General features: G+C 39.7%; 1 protein-coding gene across 2 annotated transcripts in view; it reads left to right on the top strand.

Moving 5' to 3' along the window:
• CCDC93 (coiled-coil domain containing 93) overlaps positions 1-24,040 on the top strand; it is a 119,707-nt gene that overhangs the window by 62,819 nt on the left and 32,848 nt on the right. For both annotated transcript variants that reach the window (XM_034785531.1, XM_034785532.1), the window contains 5 exons: positions 9,212-9,328; positions 14,055-14,117; positions 18,597-18,670; positions 21,786-21,867; positions 23,194-23,265. In XM_034785531.1, coding sequence (XP_034641422.1) covers positions 9,212-9,328; positions 14,055-14,117; positions 18,597-18,670; positions 21,786-21,867; positions 23,194-23,265 — 408 coding nt within the window. The remainder of the gene's footprint in view (positions 1-9,211; positions 9,329-14,054; positions 14,118-18,596; positions 18,671-21,785; positions 21,868-23,193; positions 23,266-24,040) is intronic.

The following is a 24,040-nucleotide window of genomic DNA, read 5'->3' on the forward strand; positions in this document are numbered from 1 at the left end:
AACTATGAGCTCTCACTTAAAGAAAGTAAACAAACGAAAGTCAGCTTGGAACAGAATGGTAAATGATCCACCAAAAATATTTTGAGAGTTCTTGCTATGCTATGCTGGAGAGCTAAAAAAGAAAGGGGTAGGGTGGGAAATGTAGCTTCCATTTTCTAGCAATTCATTGATCCAGTGCTTTCTACATAATTAAACTAAATAGCAGTATGTGAAGGTTACATGTCATGTGGGTGATCTAGCAAGACTAGCACACTTTAATTGTATGTTTTAAGAACAAAGTGTTTTCTCTGGCAATCTAAAATGAAAGTTCAAGTCTTCATCTGTTATGTGCTACTCCTCTCCGGAGAGTAGACAATTTTCTAGTGTTTGATAAATGTCTGTAATATTTAATACTGATATAGAGTAGGTTAGAGTGCCTTGGGTGTTGTTTGAACCCACTAGCAAGCTAGTGTTCTTAATAAGTTGCTTTATAAGGTACCTTTGACATTGGACTTGGTTTCAAGCAATAGCCAAGACACTAATAGATTCTGTTCTGTAACACTGCTCTACAGCCAAAATGTTTCTGAAATAAATGTAGTCAAACTTTACTAATTATGGGTCACTGAGAACGAAAATGATGCTTAAAATTGTTGATGGGCTCTAGTTTTCAAGATATTCTATTGGGTCAGTGTATACGACCCTTGACTTGGGAATGGTGGAGGATAAGTGAGTTATAAAGGGAAGAGATCTCAATTTAAACCAGAAATGACTAAAATACATCTTTGACTGGATCTATGAATAAATCTATGACTGGGTTTGGACAGTACTTGCTTTTAGGCAAAACAATGAATGATGCAATCTGAAGCTGGTATTGCGTCATACATGATATGAATTGCATCATGTTATTCCTAGAAGTCATGGATGATGCAATTATAACAAAGCTTACATCATTCTGCTGAATAAATTGCCCTATATCAGCTCTAGAAATCATAGTGTCGTGCTCTTATTTGTTGGTGTTTGATTTTGCAAAGTGAGCAGAGATGCCTCGTACCTGTGTGAACAGTGCAGATAACTTCCGCTATGTTTGTGGTGAAGTGACTTTTGCATCACAAAAGCGCAGTAGAACCACTATGGTTAAGAGAGCCTATCACCTTTATTTTGGCTGCAAAATTGGAGATCAGGACAAGAGGTGGGCCCCACACATATGCTGCAACACTTGTGCAACAAATCTTCGCCAGTGGTTCAACAGGCAAAGAAAATCTATGCCTTTTGCAGTGCCAATGATTTGGAGAGAGCCAACAGATCATACCAGCAATTGTTACTTCTGCATGGTGCCTCCAGGTGGGAAAGGTGTGTCAAAGAAGAAAAAGTGGACTGTGCATTATCCAAACATTCCATCGGCTATACTCCCAATACCCCACGGAGAAGGACTTCCGGTTCCTGATGCACCAGAATCATTCTCACTTGAGTCAGACGAGGAAGAGGATGAAACTTCTAGTCCTGAACCATCAATGTCACAGGACCCACATTTTCTCCCATCCTCCACCTCTGAACTACACCTCATAACACAAGGTGAACTGAATGACCTTGTCAGAGATTTGGAACTACCGAAGAGTAAGGCAGAGCTGTTGGGCTCCAGACTGCAGCAGTGGAATATCCTGGCAGGTGATGCTAGGGTTTCCACGTTCCGTGACCGTCAAAAGGATCTTGTCCCATTCTTCTTCATGGAAGGTCATCTTGTAGCCTGCAACAACATCGATGGTGTGATGGCAGCCCTCAACATCGTTCACGATCCAGCTGAGTGAAGACTGTTCATTGAGTCATCGAAGACGAGTCTTAAAGCTGTTTTACTGCATAATGGCAATGTTTTGCCATCAATTCCAGTTGGTCATGCAGTCCATATGAAGGAAACGTATGACAACATGAAACAACTTTTGAGGTGCATAACCTATGACCAACATCAGTGGCAGCTTTGTGGCGATTTGAAGGTTGTTGCTCTCTTGCTTGGTCTGCAGACTGAATACACAAAGTACTGCTGTTTTCTCTGCGAATGGGATAGTCGTGCAAGAGATTCCCATTACATCAAAAAAGATTGGCCATTCCGACAGTCATTGGAGCCTGGGCGGAAAAGTGTTCAGCATCCACCACTTGTTGAATCAAGGAAGATTTTGTTACCACCCTTACACATCAAGCTGGGTCTGATGAAGAACTTTGTCAAGGCCATTGACAAAACACAAGCAGCTTTCAAGTACCTCCGTGGAAAATTTCCAAGGTTAAGTGAAGCTAAGATAAAGGAAGGTGTCTTTGTTGGTCCTCAGATTCGTGAACTTCTTCGAGATAATGCATTTGACCGTGCACTGCGTGGCAAGGAAAAGACGGCATGGAAAGCCTTCCAGTTAGTGGCAATAAATTTTCTCGGAAACAACAAGGCAGACAACTACAGGTTGTTGGTGGAAAACCTCCTCAAAGCATACAAAAGCCTTGGTTGCAACATGTCACTAAAGATACATTTTTTGCACCGAACTGCAGAGCAGTGAGTGATGAGCACGGCGAGCGATTTCACCAGGACATTGCAACAATGGAGAAACGCTTTCAGGGCAAATGGAGCCCATCAATGCTTGCAGACTATTGCTGGACAGTGACAAGAGATGCTCCATTTAATGAATACAAGAGACAAGCCAAGAAGCGCCGAGTAGACACTGAATAGGACTAAACTATGTACATAATAGTTTTTTGCCTTTTGTTTCATAATAAATTTTATTTATATAACCCTTTTGCTGATTTTTTTAAAAGTTACATGAACAGGACAGGTGAAATATTATCATGTAAAGCAACCATAAACTCATGAAAAGACCTAGGTTTACAATTTATAATTAAAACTCTACACAATATCTACACAATATACATAGACATAAAATGTAAAAACTTAAATATCTTAGAAACAGTAGCCAATCAGTTGTTTTAATTGTCATATTTGAATTCAGCACAACAAAATACATAATAAATAGCACATTTCATTTCTGAAGCAGACGACTTCTCAAAAATTGTAGACCAGTGTAATATAATTTATGTCTGTACCACCTGGTCCTCTTGTTCAGTTTTGAGTGTTGAACATAGGGAATAATGCTGTACTTGAGGGACCGGGGGAGGGGGGGAGAGCGAATGGACTTGATGGCCCATAATTGATTTCTTTCATCTCTCCATTATCTGATTATATGGCTGAACTATTTAGGAATGGTCCTTGTGGGTAAGGTTTGACTCAATTTGGTAATGCAGTTTGGGGAAATTTGCACTGTTGCTTCTTGTGCTGCATGTCTTCTTTTGGGAAGGGGTCTTTAGCTCCTGGGGTTAACAACCCCCATAACCTTTCAAAGTCACTTAATTCACCAAGGAGAAAAAGAATCTGGACAGAATGAATAAATTGTGGATTGAACTCAGTGCTGCTCGGTTTTTGATACTAAAATCAAATAATTTTTTTTAGCTTGATTTAGCTTTAGACTTCAGCTGGTATATGATCAGTAAATGCGACAGCACGCAGAATCTTACTTTAAAAGACTTAAGAGATTCTGATAATTAATGGAGAGAGGATATTCAGCAGAACAATGTTCTCTCTGGTAACTGCACTGTCATAAATGGTCATTGGTGTTCTGCAGCTGAGCCACTAAAGGGGATTATAGTCAAAACTGGTGTTGCTGCCGCAAAGTCATTGGTTAAAATGAAGTTCAGCTTCAGCTATTTGTATTCAGGTGCACAAAAGCTACAGTCTAGATTTTCACTGAGCATTATTCATATATGCATCCTAACTGAAGGCTGCATGAAAGAGTAATATTGATAGTTACTGGGTTTATGAATATTGCAGATTCTATAGAGGAATAAGTTAAGGGTTCTGTCTAAAGTGATAATGAATTATAGTTGTGTAGAATTGATAAAAGTCTAGTTTTGCACAAATCACATACTGGCAAGATAGCAAAAGCCTGAATAGATCAACATAAACAAGATGCTAAAATTGAAAGCTAAGAAAGTGGTTATAAATGTATATTGAACAGGAATAAGCCATAAACTGAAACAGCCGAGTTGAGGAACTCAATAAATCTGTTTCTTTGAAATCTTAAAACTGGGAATCGATGTGACTGATGCTAACCACATATTTTTCCTTAGTTCTTATATGAGAAATGTTTTAAGTCAGTGTCTGTAGAACAAAGCTAATACAATTTGATGTAAATATCTTATTCAGAACCATTCATTTTTGGTAATTTAGAGACAAACAACAGATTATAGGTTTGGGTTTTTTTATATTAGGCTTTCACCATCATAAAATGTAACATAATCTGAGTTATACACAAGTTTTATGTAAAATGTGATAAACATACCAATTATAAAGCTGTTTATCAAGTCAAATAATGTCTCTCTGTTCGTTTCCTAATTTTAGTCTAGATGAAACCACAGTAAAATTTATATCTTCAAATTAGTTTTTACAGACATGGTTACCTAAATTTGTTTTTATTTTTCACACAAAAAATGCAATCCTATTCAGTATGAGACCCCCATTGAGTAGAATGAAACTTTTATTTAAAAATAAACATTTTACTGATCATTTGTCAGAAGGGCATGTCCAGCTAAGACACAAAGATTACAGATGACCAGGGCTTCAAGCAAGTGCTGTCAGGACAGGAAAGTTGGATTTCTAGGAAATTGTGGGAGAAGCAGCAATGACACTTGGTGAAATCCTTTGCAGGGGGAAGAGGTGGCAAGACTGGGAAGATGGTAGTGGTGCGCTATGACTTTTTGGGTTCAACCCAGACCAGTAAGAGGTGGTGTTACCACCTGCCCTGCAGTTCTGGGTGCCTTCGATGCTATGTTGCTGCGGCATTCAGCCCTGACACCAACAACCAGCATACAAGCATGTACAGTAACTCCCCACTTAACGTCCTCTCACTTAACGTTGTTTCGATCTTACGTCCCTGCTCAATTACAGAGCATGCCCCATTTAAAGCTGTGCAATCCTTTGCTATAATGTCGTTTGGCTGCTTTCTTTGTCCACAGCTGCAGCCCCCATCAGCTCCCTTGTCCCCTCCCCTCCCCCCCACTCCCGTGCCTCCCGCCTGCCGGCAGACCCCATGGATTAGCACCTTCCTCCTTCTTCCCCCCGCCTCTTGCCCGCGGCAGTCAGCTGGCTTGCAGTGTTCAGGAGGGCGGGGGAGAGGAGCCTGCATGCCTAGTCCTCGCCCCCCCTGTCTCCTGAACGCTGCAAACCAGCTGATTGCTGCGGGCGGGAGGCAGGGGAGGGAAGAGCCTGCACCCCGAGTCCTCGCTTCTCCCCCCTCCCTCCTGCCCCCTGCACTTCGCAAGCCAGCTGATTGTCGTGGGCAGGAGGCAGGGGAGGGAAGAGGAGGGGGAGGAGCGAGGACGCAGCGTGCGGAGTAAAGGGGGAAGAGGCGGGTTAAGGGTATGGGCTTGGTGGAAGGGGTGGTGAGGGCAGGCCAAGGGATGAGCCCTTTGCCCCTGGTGCTTGCATAGTAGGGGAAGCTGCTGCTGCTGCACAACGTACTTCTCCTAACCTACAGCACCTTCAGCCTCCTTGCCTGCCTCATTGTCTCCAGTGCCAGTGGGCTGTGCCTGTGTGGGGTAAGGCGGGGGCACCTCCCAACTATAGTACTGTACTGTATGGCCAAAAAAAAAATGCCCTGTAACCTAACCCCCACATTTACATTCATTCTTATGGGGAAATTGGATTCGCTTAACATTGTTTCACTTAGTCGCATTTTTCAGGAACATAACTACAATGTTCAGTGAGGAGTTACTGTAGGTCACACCCTGACTTCCACTGTCCAGTTACTTTTTGCAGAGTGACCCCAACAACCTCCCAATCCCAAATTTCCTTTAGATAGACAGTATACTGCAGCTCGTTAATTTTAGTGGGGTTAACAATAACTCTGATTTCAGGCACAGCCCTGAAATGGTTTATATTAAAGTAAAACAAGTTTATTTAACAAAAGGACATAGGATTAAGTGATACCAAGTATAAGGGGAAAAAGATAGAAAGGATTATAAGCAAACAAAAGTAAAATATCCTTCCAAGACTAGAACTTATTTTCAGCAAGTTAGTCTTTTGCCTAAGCAGGTTCTCTAAACTGAGTTCCCAGAGACTTCAATCCCCGTGGTTGAAGGATCCAAATTTGTGAATTTTTTAACATTATTTTTAAAGAGCTCTGGCCCCTTTAATTCCCCAAGTGATGGATAACTCAAATGTCTTTTTGCGCCTCCCCTCCTCCCCTTTATGTCAAAGTTCATTGTCTTTGTTAGAAGAGGCAGGAAGTCTTCCTCCTGTTTTTCCTTTCCAGGGGACTTCCCATCCCCTTTCTGACTTGTGTGCAAATGGGGCTTCCATTATTTTGATTCGTAATCTTTAATTTACATTGGAGACAGGTGGGTAGCTTCTGTTTTTGTCTATGGTTAGTCAGAGACTTCAAAGCATAATCCAGTGAGTATCCATAATTTCTCATCTAGTGTTAATGCATACATTTCACAAGGCTATTAATCACCAGTGTCTCTCAGGCTTTCATAAGACCTTACTCGATACACTTTTATAATACAGTAATATTGTATTCAATCAGTTGATTCAGCTGCTTATCATGTGAGATTCAGACCCCCCTATTTATAGTTAAGAATTATTGCCCTAATTTCCTTAAGCAGAAGGAACTTTGTTCAGATTTCTTTAATGAGACAAAACTCCTACAAGAGTAAATATGGGAGGCAAATGTTCTCTCATCCTGCTTTCTATGGACTCTGTGCTTGCACTGCGTCTAGTACCCTGAGACCCTAATCCCTGTTGGAGTTTCTGGGGGCTATGGGTTTACAAATGATAGCAGATTTTTGGCTTGTGCTCAGAAAATTAGGTATTACCATACTTATTGTCCATGAGAGTTTGCAACTTAAGTTCACAGAGCCCATTGAAAGTAGGGTGAGAGGAAAAACTTTTGCCTTCCATATTTAGTCTTGTAGGAGTTTTGTCACATTAAAGAAATCTTCCTTCTGATTAAATAAATTAGGACAATAATTCTTTCCCTAGCAGTATAGATCTACTCTTTACCTCAGTAAAATCATGTAGTTTTTAAATATAGTTGATATTTTTAGTATCTAGGAAAAATGCTTAGGATTTTTCAGTTGTTCCTCTGCATGTTCTGGTTTGTATTTCAATTTAATAGTGATATTTTAAAAAATTGTTTAGTTCGTCATTAACTGTGTGACATCTGCACTTCTTATCGCAGTCCTCAGCTCTTAGGCTCCAGCTCAGTCAAGCGACCCCATTACATTCAATATATTGATATAGAAGAAGTCATTGGGGCTTATGAATGTGCTTAAATGCCTTGCTGAGTTGAGGTCTTAATCCTGATGCTTGAACTATTCATTGCATTTCATGGATCATAATACTCTTCCAAAGTTTAATCTGACTATTTGTTGATGTAACTTTTCCTCATGCATTACTTGTCCATTTGTCTTTCATTCTGCATAGAAATTAAAACAGTATTTTGGAATGCATTACACTTACAATTGGCAAGGGAATGTTTTTGGCCCAACTAACTGAAAAAACAGTGTTGTGTTCAACTGTACTCTTCTTTCGTTGTTTCACAGCATTTTCTCATATAGAAGAAATGTACGATATTTGGCTTTAAGTATGAGTTGTTGGAATGAGATGCCTGAGATTAATAATCTTTTTTCAAAAGAGACATAAATATATCCAGTCACAAAACTGCTTTTCTGTCTAAATTATGTAGAAATATGGCCTTTAGAAAAGAAAAAAAGGGAGGGGGGGGGAAGGAAACTTCCATCTCTACTTTGTCTAAAATTAAGCTGTTAACAAAGACTTGTCTATGTGATCTGTCAGGAGCAGATTTCGGAAGCAAGTAGATGTCAAAAGAGTATGGAGTTCTCCCAATAATATTTTACCTATATATATTTCAGTAGCTACCAAAATAAGGTTATTATTGGGAATGGCCTATGATAGAGTCCTCATGCCTTTGACAGACTTCATAAATTAGCACCTAAATGAGTGGACAGTGGGGTTTTTTTGCTGATGAAATGTCAAAAGTTGATTGGAATGAAAAGGGAGCCTGAAGTAGATGAAGCAATTAAAAATCTTTGTCATGATGAAATGACAAAGAGATAAGGGGAGATTTTCAAAGGCACCAATAGTCATTAGATACATAACACTCAGTGAGGTGCCTAATTGCCATTTTTTGCCTTTGAAAAACTCCTCTTGGTCCATTGTAGATATACTCTCCCATTATAAATAATACTGCTGGTAAAGAATTTTTCAGTCAATCTATCTCTTAGTCTATAGGCAGCAGGAATCTGGATCCAAGTTGCTATAGTCATTATCTCTATAGAAGACTATTGGAAATGCAGTCTCAATTGAGTAAATAACGAAGGCTCTAGGTTCACAGGAATGGAGAGGCTTTGAGAAGAAAATTGATTGATTGAGGATGTGGTTTCAGTATAGGGATAAGCCTGAACCAATATTCCAAATCAGAACACCCTAAAGCTTGAGTTTGTTCATGTTCAAGATCAGACACTGAGGCTCTGGGACCATGTCTGCTTCAAAATAGGGTGCATAAAGCCAGACTACATTGGGAAACTATCCCATTCCTAACAGTGGCTTTTCAGTGAGAGCTGTTGACAATTTTTCCCATTTTCTTTTTTCCTGCATCTTTTTTTAGCAACTTTTGTTTCCGCCACACCACCCTTGAAGTGCTGTTAAGAACAGTTGTACGGCTGTAACAGCTCATCCCTTTACAATATAGTGCAAATGTTAACATCTCTTGTATTAAGCTGTATTATTTTAGCTCATTACTATAGAATACTGTAGTGTTTTAGAAGGGCTTTTCAAGAAGACTTAATCCACTTTCTTCCAACTCTTAAAATATATGCACATCCCTGCATCCATTATACAATTCATCCGTACAGTTGCCTGCTGACCTCAGTGGAAGCCACATGCAATGATGAAGCCAGCATAGTGGGAGTAAATTACCCCACATCTGCTTGCTGTGGGGTTCTTACACTTTCCTATGAGGTAGCTGGTGTTGGTTACTCTTAGAGACAGAATACTGGACTAGGTGGACCATAATTCCAATCCACTGTGTCTGTTCCTGTGTTCCTATGTCCCTGTAAAGCAAATACTGGCTATGTGCAATTCAACCCTCTGTTGTTTTTGTTGTTTGTTATTTATTTTCAGCAATCTGAGCTTTCTTCTGAGGAGCGTCCAGAAAGACTCGGAGCTGCCCAGCAGCACCGAAGGAAAGTGGCATCACTAAACAAGCAAATCTCGCAGAAAACCAAACTTTTGGAAGAGGTAGGCTTGTGTGGGTAACAAAGAAAAAGCGTCGGTAAATGTATTTGACCACAATGCTTTTGCCATTCAGAAAATATTTGAAAACTACACTCTGTACCAGTAACTTGTCATGCTGAACATTAGTTAAGTATCTTTTAATGTCTTGCTTGCACATTTTTTACTAAGACAATTATGCGACTATTATGTTAAATTTCAGAGTAGCAGCCGTGTTAGTCTGTATCCGCAAAAAGAACAGGAGTACTTGTGGCACCTATATATATGTTCCATTCTATATGCATCCGAAGAAGTGGGCTGTAGTCCACGAAAGCTTATGCTCTAATAAATTTGTTAGTCTCTAGGTGCCACAAGTACTCCTGTTCTTATTATGTTAAAGAATAGGATACCGTTGTGAATGTGATGCTGCATACAAAAGTTCCTTTCATATCTAAATTGAAAACCTCTAACAGAAATACTTTCTAGTTCTTTTTTCTCCACCTCTGCTGTTGGATTGTGGTGTTGAAATGGTGACAACCACTATATTCAAGTAATAGTTATAATGGTCATTCAGAGATGCTTGGTGAATAAGTTAATGGAGATATCCTATCTCGTAGAACTGGAAGGGACCTTGAAAGGTCATCGAGTCCAGCCCCCTGCCTTCACTAGCAGGACCAAGTACTGATTTCTGCCCCAGATCCCTAAGTGGCCCCCTCAAGGATTGAACTCACAACCCTGGGTTTAGCAGGCCAATGCTCAAACCACTGAGCTATCCCTCCCTCCAGCTCAGCTTCTCATGTGTCTATTTTTCCCAGCCCACATCTGTACACCAGCGTAAGGGTCATCCACAGTCTGGCTCAATAAAATCTCATGGTTGCTTGCTATACATCTTGAAGACTTTTGTATAGGGGGTTCAGCATTTTAATGGGCAAATCTATGTTAAAGTTATCAGTGGAGCATAGTTTTTTGAACATAGCTCAGTTATCTGAATCTAACATTAAACGAACACAAGGTTAGGACTAAGTTAGGGAATGAAACCCATACATACGTATATGTATGCATTGACAATTTGAAGTATTAATTAAATTTATCTTAAATTAAATTTACGTTTTTAAATAAATAAATAATAAATAAAATATTTTTCCTGCTTCCTACTTTCCCCTTCCCAACCAAAAAAAGTTAGATTGAAGCTTTTTGGCTAACTTACAAATTTTTGTAAAGAAAGTTGGGTTATTTTACTTAGAAAACTTTAATATGACAGCTAATTAAAAATGCTAGTAAATGTTGGATTAGATCTTATAATGGAACACACAGAACTGGATTAATTTCTTTTTCTGTCAAAGCTAATGCAGTTCCATATCTTTATTGCCTTCTAGCCTACCCCATCTGTCATAAACTGTTAGCACTTTAATAGATATCCCAGTTTATTTAAAACTAGCACTGTATCTCCACTATAAAAATCCTATCACTTATTTTCATCATACTTCCTGGATATTATTATGCTATTCTAACATTTAATGGATCAAGTGTGTGTGTGGTATGTGGGTTTTGTCTATGTCTGTGTGTATAATTCATATTGTAGCAGGGGGAGGGATAGCTCAGTGGTTTGAGCATTGGCCTGCTAAACCCAGGGTTGTGAGTTCAATCCTTGAGGGGGCCACTTAGGGATCTGGGGCAAAATCAGTACTTGGTCCTGCTACTAGTGAAGGCAGGGGGCTGGACTCAATGACCTTTCAGGGTCCCTTCCAGCTCTAGGAGATAGGTATATCTCCATATGAAAAAAGCTATTAATTTTGTCTGCACTTTACTCTCAAAGTAGGAAAAACCAAACAGATGAAATGCTTTTAAAGTGTGTAGCAAAATGTGGGTGCTATATAAATAATAAGTAGCATGAATATAGTATTACTAACCTCCAGTGCTCAAAATTCAAAAGTAAGGCCCAAAAAAATCATGAGATTGGCTTAAAAATCATAACCTCTTAACCAAAAAAAAAAAAAAAAAATTTGCCATCGGGATACACTCACTTCATGTTTTTCTCCAAAATTATGAGAGCTAGAAACTTCCTCTTTTATTTTTCTTTAAATTAAAACTGAGATTCTCAAGCAATCTCTTGATCCCAGATGGGGCTTTAAGAAATACACCAAAAATCATGACTGCTATCAACAGTGTGTATGGAATGCATATTCTTCAGTGTGCCTTACAAACAGCCAATTGTCATGAAGCAAGTAAATAAATGACCTCATTTTGGAGACCCAGGGTAAGGCAGAAGGAAGTGAGGCAGAGAGGTGTTCTTGTCCTCAGGCATGGAGGGAATATGTGTCCTCCAGTATTAGAACTCAATGGATCCTTGCTGCCAATCATGTGCTAAAGTTATTTGATCGTGCCACAGTGTGTTGTACATACATGAATGTATCAGTGTGTGGGACACTTGCTTCCACTTACATGCAAAATGAAGAGAGATAAGAAGAGCTGCAGTTTCAAAGACAGAGAGAGATCAGCACACCAGGCCCCTTGCCCTTGCCTGTGGATTAGGAGAGAGGATCATCTCAAGCTGATTTTTGTGGGGGTGAGGGGAAAGGACGAGTCATGTGCTCCAGCATAAATTGAAATGGTCTTGGGATTTCTCTAACCTACTTCTGCTGACACTGGCCCAAGACATTGTGCTCTAGCCCTGCTACTTCTCTGTCCTCTCTCCACTAGGTATAGCTGAGCAGAGGGGAATCTGCCACAGGTGCTGGATCTTTGCCAGCTGAGCACACCCTGTGCTTAGGGAATTCTCAGCTGGACAGATTTGGTAGCTTTGCAGCCCCTGTGCTGCTCTAGTGGCACATGGACTGGAAAGCAGAAGAGTCTGGCTCTGTATTTTTCTCCTTCCTTCTCCTGCCCTTTAAAAAAGTGGGTTTTTTTTTTTTTTGTTAATTAAATGTTTAAGTGTTAAACGTGTGTCTGTCACTTGCTCCTGTGCCAATAAGTGTGAGCACGATATTCAGAAGAATCCTACTGGAACAGATGGTCCATTTCTTCCACAGTACTAAACGCTAGTGTGAGCATTGGACCAGTAGTACAGAAATAGTTCTTTCATCTGGTGTATATTAAATGTGTTGACTTTTCTCCCTTTACTTTCGTTTCTGAGCTATTCCCCTGTCAGTTCCCCTTGTTGTGTGAAAGACTACACAAACAACAACAAGGAAGAGGAAAAAGAATTTTAAAAAATGTGTTTGTGAAACAAGTAATGCCACTTTGCAGAACTTTATATCCCTAATATTACGCTTTTGCATAGTCTGGAGTAATACTATTGACTCTCTAGTTTGTAAGTTCCTTATAAGCCTAAATATAGCCCCTTTTTTAACTTTACAGTAAAGCTCTTTTCTTAAATTTTTTACCACCTCTGGCCAGAGGAGAATTTTGTTTTGACTTGGGAAGTTTGAGTGGGAAGAGGCTTTAAAGTTAATTGGTTGCAGTGTTTTTGAGAGATGGCTTTTAGGTTTCACGTTTTGAAGTCTTAGGTCCCAATACTGCAATAAGCTTGGTTCATAGTTCAAAACTGCTTGGTTTAAAAAATATGTAAATTTGTTTTATATGTTAATCCTTAGTGAGAACTGGCAAACAGGATTAAAGGTTAAATTCTAATTTTTGGAGTTTTTGGAACTCTTAATTCTGACTCCTCAGGAACACCATGAAAGACTTTGCTAATATTATAAATTCTATATGAAGTCTTGCAAAAATTACGAGTTGAGTTAATGGAGTGTTTAGATCCACAACTTTAGTTTGAGCAGCAAACCAAACTCTAGAGAGAGAAAAAGAGAGCAAAATTCTTTAGATTCATCAATAACTAACCAAGGCAACTGTGATCTTTTTGTTGCATCATTTGTCCTCCCATCTTCTGACCCCCAATTCCATTTCTGCTGTCACTATTTGTAGAGTTATGTATAAACAGAGATTTTATGGAATAGATTTTTTTAAAGGTATTTGAGCACCTAACTCCCATTGAAATCAGTGGGAATTAGGCACCTGAATTCCTCTAAAAAACTGGGCCTAAAGGCAAGGACCTTCTTATTATTTACCTGTAAAGTACTGTATATCTCTATTGTTTCATATGTTATCAGGGGAGCTTGTAAATTCTGTGTGACAAGGTGAAATAGTCAGTAGAGTTTTCCTCGCTGCTGTCATCTTAGACTTTTGTCTTAATAAAGACATAATAGGTTGATGCATATTAAGTAAATTCCCTGCTGCTGCTAAAATCGTCTTTCCTCCTGACTGTTACTTGAAGAGATCAGTGACAATGATCAGAACAATAATGTACAGCACAGTGTCTCCCAAATGTACCAAATTATCTGGAAAAGTAGAGAGAGCTTGTTAACGTGACCCTCATTCCAGTCTAGCTATGAAATTTAAGGTAACTGGTCTAGATTATTGTTAAAACCTCTTTGGAGTTCCACAGCACAAAGATTCCATCCCGCAAGTAACCAGTCCATTGACAACTGTTTGTTTTAAGGCTAATGCATCTGGAGAGTTCATCAGTAAATGTCTGACACGTTTGTTGAATTTTTCAGCCAAAATTCATGTAACAGAATGTAGACTAAGAATCTGACAGGGAAAGACTCTGATTCTGACAGCTTTCCTCTTGTGTAGAAGACAGCCATTGTGAACCTCAATGTAATAAATAACTCAGTAGCTCAAATATTGCCATTCTCCATTACAGGTGTAATTAGTGTGAATGTGGAATCAAACTCTTCTTTTTCTTTGATAATAGTTGCAAGCTAAATGTGCTGACCTGCAAGCAGGCTGTAGTGAAGCAAAGAAGACATTAACTGAGGTAATCTTTCTTTCTTCCCCCTTTGTAAAATGTAACATTTCTTCTGCTTCCCTCTTCAGGGAACGTATCATGCATATAGAAGGATGAAAAGAACAAATTTAGAATATATGCCTGTGTGACGGTAGTGGTAATAATATCAAACTGTAACACTACTTTTCTCATCCTTTGTTTTATGACGTTAGCGTGTAATATTAGACAGACACAAGTATTTTTTTGAAACTGGTACTGCCCAGCTGGATCCCTACTTTCTTTTATTGCTGCATAGACAAAATATACACGAAGGGTAGGATTTTGAAAAGCTTTCAGCATTGGCCTAACTCCGCTCCCACTGAGAAATGTTTTGACAATCAAATCAGAGAGCCCTAATAGTATAAAGGGGATTTTTTTTCTGATCATATTGGGGACACTGAGGAGAGTACTTCTGGTTGAGTGTGAAGTGGGACCAGGATATAGGCAGAATGTACAGAAACTACTGGAGTTGTGGCTCATGAAACTAACTCATCTCATTCTATTGAAACTGTGGGTGTAGCTAATTTGCTGATGCCAGTCTGTTGGTTTTCTGCATGATTTGGGGGAGATAAAACAGTGGATGGTCATAAATTCAGGTGAGATTGTAATCTCCTCTCAATTCCATCAAAAATAAACATGTATTTTTTTTAAAAAATGAATTTTGCTGGGCTAGCTGCCTCTCTGGATTAGTAATAGAATATACAGAATCTTGCATCTCTTAGTCATCGTTTTGAATTTTAGCCCAGTTTGGTCAAGACTAAAGATTGTTTCCATCTGATAGCTCTTTGATATCCAATTTGACATGCATTCCAAATAAATGGGTAGCCACATCCCCATCCCCAATGACTAACTCAGCAGTAAGACTAAGAATTAAATGGGTAGAAAAATTAACTGTTACCATAGAGATGATCCTTCCCCAGCAGCATTGAAGCATGTTGGTGGAGAGGAAAACTGGTATTTTTGCGGGGTGGTTCTGCAACCAGTGCATTGGATTTGGAATACTTAGATTTGATAGAACTGCTAGTACAGTACCATGCTGGCTTAGCTAGGCACTTAATCCAATGCTGTTTAATCTAAATACAGGGAAACCCTGCTATAACGCGCCCTGCGATAACATGAATTTAGCTATATAACGGAGCGCCGCGGAAGCGCAAAAAAAAAAGAGAGAGAGAAACGGCCAGAGTGCTGCAGAAGCGCAAAAAAAAAAAAAAAAAAGGGGCCGGAGCGCAAAAAAAAAAAAAAAATAAAGGCTGGAGAGTGTCCGAAGAAAGGGGGGGAAAAAAAATGGAATGTGCCTTCCCCACTGCCTCTTCCCCCCCCTCCCCCCACCCTCCCCTATATCCCTGCTTCTCCTTTTGGCGAGAAGAGCCATTCTCCTCCCCAGCTGCTCCTCGCTCTTCCTCTGCCCCTTGCACGTCTCCCCTGCTCTCCCCAAGTGTTTCCCTCTCTCGCTGCATGGCTGAGAGCCCCCACTGCTGGAGCTGCACCCTTTCAGTTACTGTTATGGGCAGTTCGCAAACTCAAGTCGTTTTCTGCCCAAGAGAAATTGACCAGCTTGAAACTGACCGGCTTGAAATGGTAAACCTCGCTATACCGTGACCCCGCATTTATCACAATCAAATTTTTTGGACCCCAATCATCGCGTTATAGCGGGGTTTCACTGTACTAGAGCTGGTCAGAACATTGTCAATTAAATTTCATTTTGTCAAAATATGCTGTTTTGTTGAATCCAGAATGTTTTGATGAAGTTTTCATTGGGACAAAAGCAGCAAAGTGCAGGATGATCTACCTGATTTTAAGATTGACATGCAGTGCAGTTTTAGAAATGGTCAATATTTAACAGTTGGCATTTGGATCTGTAGCATTGGTTTCATAATCTGGTATAAATTTGCTGTAATATAAAGAGCCTATTCATTTTGTATGTAAATCCATACATATCAACATCAGGTTACCAAGGAAATGAACAGAAATGTAATTGCAACACCATAGTAAATGTAAGGAACAAAGAAAGAAATAGTCTGTGATGCCATGGAAACGCAGTAAAAATGTGATTAGGTGTTAACTGTAAAGTTTTTTTTGTCTTTCATGAACCTTTCTACATGTAGTTAATTCTGACTTTAAAGTATGTTTACGTTTAAAATGTTAGGAAACTTAGTTTTATTTTGAAGTCTTGGATCATTGTAGTGAACTAATTGAAGGTCTCTGTCATGATGTCAGAGTAATGAGGTTTTCTATACCATCTGTGACTGTAGTATCAAAGCTAATGGGGTTCATTTCAGTAGAAGAGATTACAGTTTTAGCTAAGGGTTTGGAATGTATATCCAGAAACAGGTTATTGAACTAGGTATGTCACTTGTGTGATTCGATATGTCAGTTTGTATTCCTTCTTTTTTTTGCCACTCAGGGGGTACAGAATCTCTAAGTGCACTTGTGTCCTTTTGTTTAACAGTTTGCATGTTTTCAAGTTCAAGTTTTACTTTCAAGACTTCCTAGTATTCAGCTCTTGTTACAATCATTGGTGGCATGCTGGGTCTTTATGATATTAGTAGTATTCCGGTAGTGCCTAATCTCAGAATGGAATACTGGAATACTCACCTTCCCTTAGAGTGCCAGTACTGATCACCACCAACAGACTCAACACCTCCCAGCACCTGTAGAACCTCAGTGAGTGGAAATGGACAGAACTCAATCAGAGGTATTTGGCACTTTCAGACATGGATCTGGTGCCAACAGTGCAGCCATTGGCATCTGAATCTGAGCAGTTTTATTCTCAAAGAAAGCCTGAACACTTGCTGCAGCAGAAGATAATTCCACTGTCTGTCCATAAGACTGCATCTTGAGTTGTTTACTTTTAACAAAAGCTTTGTGGTTCACCTTTAAGGTTCGTCTCTACTCAAGCTGTTTTTTGATGAAACTGCACCACATGTCGTGCATGAATCCTTGCCAATGCCATGGAGAATCCATCCCTAGTTAATCATCTTTATAGGTTTCCTTAGTCTTGGGGCTTTCACCACCTTAGCAGGGACAAAGTGATCTTTATTTATAGTTTGTAAGCCCATCTATGTTGCTAAAACATATAGGGTTAAAGGTAATGTAAACATAATTTTTTTCCTCTTCAGTTTCTGTTCCCATGAGAAATAGAACTGTATTGTAAAATTACACAATATGGGGGAAATCTGTCCATAAACCAGGCATGTAAAATTCATATTAACAGCAGAAAATCTTTAATATTTAACATCCAGTCCCTTTGTCTCTCTCATCACTGTACAAGAATGTAGCACATTTACAACTAGATTGTTGTCTTGAAGCACAACTCTGCACACACAGAAGGGGTAGCAAATAAACTGCACCACTCACGAGTAGCCCTGGGAGGTGGTGTGAGTCAGAGAGACCTCTCTGAGGCCTTCTCTTGGTTAAATATAAAAGCTGGGACGTGTACATTTTTGTTAATTAGTCCATTCTAATTAATACCTTCCAGTGCTCTAGTCCAGACCAAGCTGTTGTACTTCAGCCTTGGCTCCCTTCTGAGCTTTAAGCTGATCAGTATAGTTTGAACCAGTGGTCATACATCTCCCTCCTTCCTCTTTGCTACCTGGGGATAGTAGTTTACTGCTGGCCTCTACTAGCAGCGAAGTACAACTCCCCCACACTGGTTCAATTTCTTGGATCAATAAGAACAGGAAGTGTAGTAAAGACTCCCCCCATTCCTCTGCTCCTCCCTGTCCACACTCTACAGGGAGGGAGTAAGCACATTATTAGCTCTGCTTAGTCCTATGTCCCTGCACTGGAGATCCAGGCAGCCCATAGAGGTGTGTAAGGCAGATTCCGATTCCCCTGTGTAGGTATATAGTCCCAATCAATTTTATGCTTAGATGGCGGGCTACAAAAGTTCATTGGAAGAAAGAGCACAGACGTCTTGAATCAGTCAGTTAGAATATTTCTTTTCTACAACTCCAATCTGATTTTAATTTTAGATAAGATTTTTTTAAACAACATGATCTGTTGACCTTTCACATTTTGTTCCAAGGCAAGGTTTTTATGACTGACTCATACAGCCCTGAAAAAAATGAAATATGACAGTTCTGCTCGTATGTAGATAGGTTCCTGAATTAAGAGAGACAGGAGCATTTGGTACAGTCTTGTGCAATGTAGAATTCATTTATCCATCTTGCTGTGGAACAGGGATTCTACGTATTGATTTGGGAGGGCAAGGTAGAGGGCAAGTGCAACGGTCAGTACATTCGTCATGTTTGCAGTACTCGTACCTGGTAAGGGAATTCTGCTAACCTTGGAAAGAAATCTTACTTGTTAATGATGGCTAAGAAATAGAGCCAAAGATTCTAGGGAATTCTCTAAAGCTTTTATTTGGAGAAAGCTCATCTCCTTGGCTTCATTGTGTGGGAAGGCAGAGAAACATGAATCATTCTGTGTGCAAATGTATTTACATGTTTTATTAATTGCATCCCTTAGGTTAAGAGTTACAGTGATAAATTGGACAAGGAGTTGGCAGCCTTAGAAACGGTGGAATCCCAAGCAGATTCTAGGTATATTTTCTTCATTTATGTGACTTATGATCATTGAAAACTGCTGGCTTTGGCAATGTAGCATTCAGTGCTTATTTCTTATTCAGCCTAAATGTATAATTAATATATGGCTGTGAGGAGTCTGTTTTCAGTTTAGTGGACAGCAGTGTGACGGGACCCTCGGGGTGCAGCCTGGGACTGTGGGACTGCTGTGCCACCTTATCTCTCTCCAGCCTGGGCTGTCTCTCACAGTGTCATGCTAGTGACCAGCAGCAAACCACTCCAGGTGCTGTTAGCACTCAGCACAACCGCATGTGGAGGCCTACACCCAGCTAAATTGCATGAATGCTTCCAGAGCCACTCATGAATCCCACAGAGAAAGCCATCAGAGCCAAATCCTCCCAGCACTGTACCTCAGGAATATACCATCTTGCACTGCTCAAGACGAGCAGTGCAAATTTATTAATCGGTTCACCACTTCATCAATGGAAAGTGGATATACACTAGCTTTTGCAAACCTGAGCAGTTTTGCCACACACTTTAGGCAAACTCACTGGTAAAGATAAACAGTTAAACAGATTTATTGACTACGAAAGATAGATTTAAGTGATTATAAGTGATAGGCAAAAAGTCAGAGTTAGTTACCAAAAGAAAATAAAAAAATAAGCACATAGTCTAACTCTCAACCCTCTTAGACTGGGTAACATCTAGATTAAGCAGTTTTTCTCACCCCACTGGATATTGTGGTCCGTAATATACAAGTTTGTCCTGTAAATTTAGGCCAGCCTCCTCTGGAGTCTTCAGTCTTTTTCTGAATGTCTTGGTTGCTTGCAGCATAGGTGGGGGTAGGAGACAGGCCAAGCATGGGGCCCCTGTGTTCTGTTTTATACTCTGTCCCATGTGCTTGGGGAACACAAGTCCAGGCATGTCTGGTGGGCATTGCTGAATCTCCAGGCAAAGTTGAGCAATTCCCCTGGTGTGGCTTCATGCAGGCGAGTCACTGAATTGTAGCTCCCTTGCTGGACAATAGCTGTTGATGGGTTGTACATTGGTTACTTTCCTTGCTGTTGCCTCTGGGGAGCTAATGTCTCATAGACTTATAGACTTTAAGGTCAGAAGGGACCATTATGATCATCTAATCTGACCTCCCGCACAACGCAGGCCACAGAATCTCACCCAACCATTCCTGTAACAAACCCCTAACCTATGCCTGAGTTATTGAAGTCCTCAAATCGTGGTTTAAAGACCTCAAGGTGCAGAGAATCCTCCAGCAAGTGACCCGTGCCCCACGCTGCAGAGGAAGGTGAAAAACCTCCAGGGCCTCTGCCAATCTGCCCTGGAGGAAAATTCCTTCCCAACCCCAAATATGGCAATCCGTTAAACCCTGAGGATGTGGCCAAGACTCACCAGCCAGCACCCAGGAAAGAATTCTCAGATCCCACCCCATCTAACATCCCATCACAGACCATTGGGGATATTTACCTGCTAATAATCAAAGATAAATTAATTGCCAAAATTGGGCTATCCCATCATACCATCCCCTCCATAAACTTATCAAGATTAGTCTTGAAGCCAGATATGTCTTTTTCCCTCACTACTGCCCTTGGAAGGCTGTTCCAGAACTTCACTCCTCTAATGGTTAGAAACCTTCATCTAATTTCAAGTCTAAACTTCCTAATGTCCAGTTTACATCTGTTGTTTTTTGTGTCCACATTGGTACTAAGCTTAAATAATTCCTCTCCCTCCCTGATATTTATCCTCTGATATATTTATAAAAAGCAATCATATTTCACCTTGTTTGGTTAGGCTAAACAAGCCAAGCTCTTTGAATCTCCTTTCATAAGACAGGTTTTCCATTCCTCGGATCATCCTAGTAGCCCTTCTCTGTACCTGTTCCAGTTTGAATTCATCCTTCTTAAACATGGGAGACCAGAACTGCACTCAGTATTCCAGATGAGGTCTCACCAGTGCCTTGTTATAATGGTACTAACACCTCCTTATCTGGCTGATTCCCCAACTTACAGCATGTTTTAGTGACAACCATACCACATGATTCATAACTTCATATGCATTAATAGTATACATATATGGATAGAAGAATGCCTTTCAGCAGATCATAACGTTTCCCCTGATACCTTACATGGTCTGCTTTAGATGCAATATCACAATTATATACAGACGAGGAATATGGGGGTTACAAGATGCTCCTCCAAGGTATAGAATGTCACAAGCAGTTTTACAGTTAATTAGACAAAAAGAAAAGCACCCAAATTATTACTACAGTGGACTTAAATTCTGTATTTTTTTTGTTTTGTTTTGCAAAATGTCAGCATAGTTAATTGACAATAGTCAATTTTAGAATGTCAAACAAATCTCATAATCTTAAATGAAGATTACAATTCCTGAATGAACAGCAGAATGAGTTGGGTATCACAAACTATTAAATTTCCAATTGATTGATTTGTTTTAAATGTGGTTGGCTTGTTTGTTTTATCTTTAATACTCTTTACCTTTAAATAAATAAATGGCTCGTGTTCTCTGGGTCAACCTGGCATTTCAGAAGTCAAGAAGATGTAGGATAAGTTCCATTTAGAGTGCCACAAGGGGGAGAAGATTTTTTTCAAAGGCATAAATAGAAGTTAAGACCCCAGCTCCAATTGAAAGTTAGTAGAAGTTAGAAACTCCTATTTGAGCCTTTAAAATTTCACCCAACATGACCATAATCAGCAATTAAAAATGAAACTCTTCCTTTATTGGGGAAGTTCAGATATGTACTGCAACCCGAGGGGCCCAAAGCTGATTTGACAAGAGGATAAAGCCTTCCGTATCCATTTCCCCCCCTACTTAAAGCCCATGTCTTGAAAAAACTACACTATATATCCGATGGGAGGCGCTCCAAAAACTTTTTATAGGTAACCGAGGACTGGAGGGAAGCATCATGAAAGCATTATAATCTGTTCAGTACCAAATCTTAATTATTTTCCATGACACCATAATGATATTTGTGTTTGTTTGGTTTAGCTCAGTGGCAGGAAAACTTGTTTAAAATTAACCTTGTTCTAATAGCTTAATTTTTCTTGTGTGTAAATTTAGAAACTGAAAGAATGAATGTAGTTTGCTGTGTCTTCTAATTTAGCATATTGCAGAACCTACGAGCACTGGTGGCTATGAATGAAAATCTCAAAAGTCAAGAGCAAGAGTTCAGAGCTCATTGTAGGGTAAGTGTCTCTCTCTGTCTCCCTATCTTGTTACATGAAGATTGATCAAAAATTGGTAAATGTAATTGCCCACCTCCACCTGCCCTGTACTAGGTTTGTTTATTGGTATTTACTGGTAATGTCAGATCCATTTTGAATAATGCCAGCCCGGTCCATGACAGAATTGTGGAGAATCACCTAGATCTGTTATCTAACATCTTTGAAACTAGGCTGGACAACCCTGCAGGTCCAGCTCTGGATTAGCCAAAAGTGCTCACCATTGGTCTTTAGACACCCTTTGCAAGGACACACAATCAACCACCTATTCATTTGTATCTAAACTGTGGCATCCCTCAAGGTTCTATCTTGTTAAATGTCATTCAGCTTGCGTAGTACAGAAGAGGCCTCTCGGAAGGATCATTTCTAAATGTAGGTAATAGTGTCATCAGTATGTTGATGTACGGTTATGTATCATCTTACTTCATGAACCATGCTACAGATAACACCACTGAAAAGCCTATTCAGTGTTGGGCCTAGCTACATTAGATACCTTTCTATCTTATTCACTGAGACAGCTTGGTCTCCTCTTGGACAGTGCAGCTGACAGTGCCCAGGACCTACTTCTTGGTCAAGGGCTACTGGCTTTGGAAAACCCACCAGAAGAGAGAAGCCCAAGATCAAGCCTTTCTACTTTCAGAGTATGTTTCAATTTCAGTGCATAATTAATGTGTTTTCTGCTCGGTTCGCTGCTATGGTGATGCACACCCTGGAAATATGATAAAAATCAGAGAGAATTGTTTTCCTTCTCTAGTTCCTATTTCAACAACAGCTGAAGAGGTTTTGTTTAAACATAGTGAAAAAGAAGAAATGTCATCCTTCAGCAGAGACTAAGCATGGAACATTTTAGCCCCAAAGATGAATAATTTGAAAAGTTGTGAAAACAGAGGGTTATAATGGAAATAATTTTGTAGCCTTTAACTTGTCTTGGGTGCAGTTGTGGTGGTGGTGTCTACATATGGCAGACCAATGTGAGGGTACTGATATTTTAACATTCCTACATTTCTCCAGTCCTGCTTTCCATATTATGTGTTTAAGATGCATCCAAAGTATATATTCCACAAGAAAGAAATGTGGCTATTTCTACTTGGAAAAACAAGGCATGCAGTTTAACATAATGAAGAACATTCGCCTCCTTCTCCCCTTAGCTCAGAATTCTATTTAATGTTCCCAATACATGTACATCATGGAGTACTGTCTAATGCAGAAGTTCTTAAAATACAGATTTGGGCTTTTTTTTTCTTTTTTTTTCTTGAGAAGGTAACTATAATGTTTTTGTTGCTTTTAAAGGAAGAGATGGCACGCCTACAGCAAAATATTGAGAGTTTGAAAGCCGAAGCAGAGGAAAATGGGGAAGAAAAGGTAAACAGCAGATGTCAAAAGGCTGATGTTTCATTAGTATTTAAAAATATTCATTGGGTAATTTTCTTCCTTTTTATACCCATGTTGTATTAAAAAAAAAAAAAAAATCCACCACCAATTGGAATTTGAAACATACAGCCACTAACCGTGCATAACAGATTGACTGTCATGCAGGTTATTAGGCTTTAGGAATAGCCTCGGCACTCTTGCTAACTAGCAAACATTAAAAGCAAATATATAGATAGCTAGATATTGAGATATTGAGGTACCTAGTGTCCCCAATCAAACTAGCTGCTGTACACGCATAATGAAAAAAGAGAGTCCCACCACAAGGAGCAAGTATAAGTAAAAAAAATAATAAACAGGTGTATACAACAAACAAGGGAGCATGAGATTACAGTGAAACACTTACTAGTTTAACAAGTAGCAGTCACTGTGAAACTTTGCTACCATGCATCTTTGCTGGGGTGACCAGACAGCAAATGTGAAAATCAGGATGGGGGTGGGAAGTAATAGGAGCCTATATAAGAGAGAGACCCAAAAATAAGGACTGTCCCTATAAAATTGGGACATATGGTCACCCTAATCTTTGCTAATAGGAGGGCAGGGAGTTATAGTGGAGAAAAGTGGAGGCTCAGGTTTAGTTACTTTGTATACCTTGAGATGACTAGAGCGGCCTTTATACGCTTCTTCCAGAATCGAGTGGGTGGCAGCTCGTGTAACTTTATCCCCCACCTCCGGAACACAACATGCATGGAGAGGAAACTTCAGACTT

The sequence above is a fragment of the Trachemys scripta genome, chromosome 11 (assembly GCF_013100865.1).
Source record: "Trachemys scripta elegans isolate TJP31775 chromosome 11, CAS_Tse_1.0, whole genome shotgun sequence".
Lineage (NCBI taxonomy): Eukaryota > Metazoa > Chordata > Testudines > Emydidae > Trachemys > Trachemys scripta.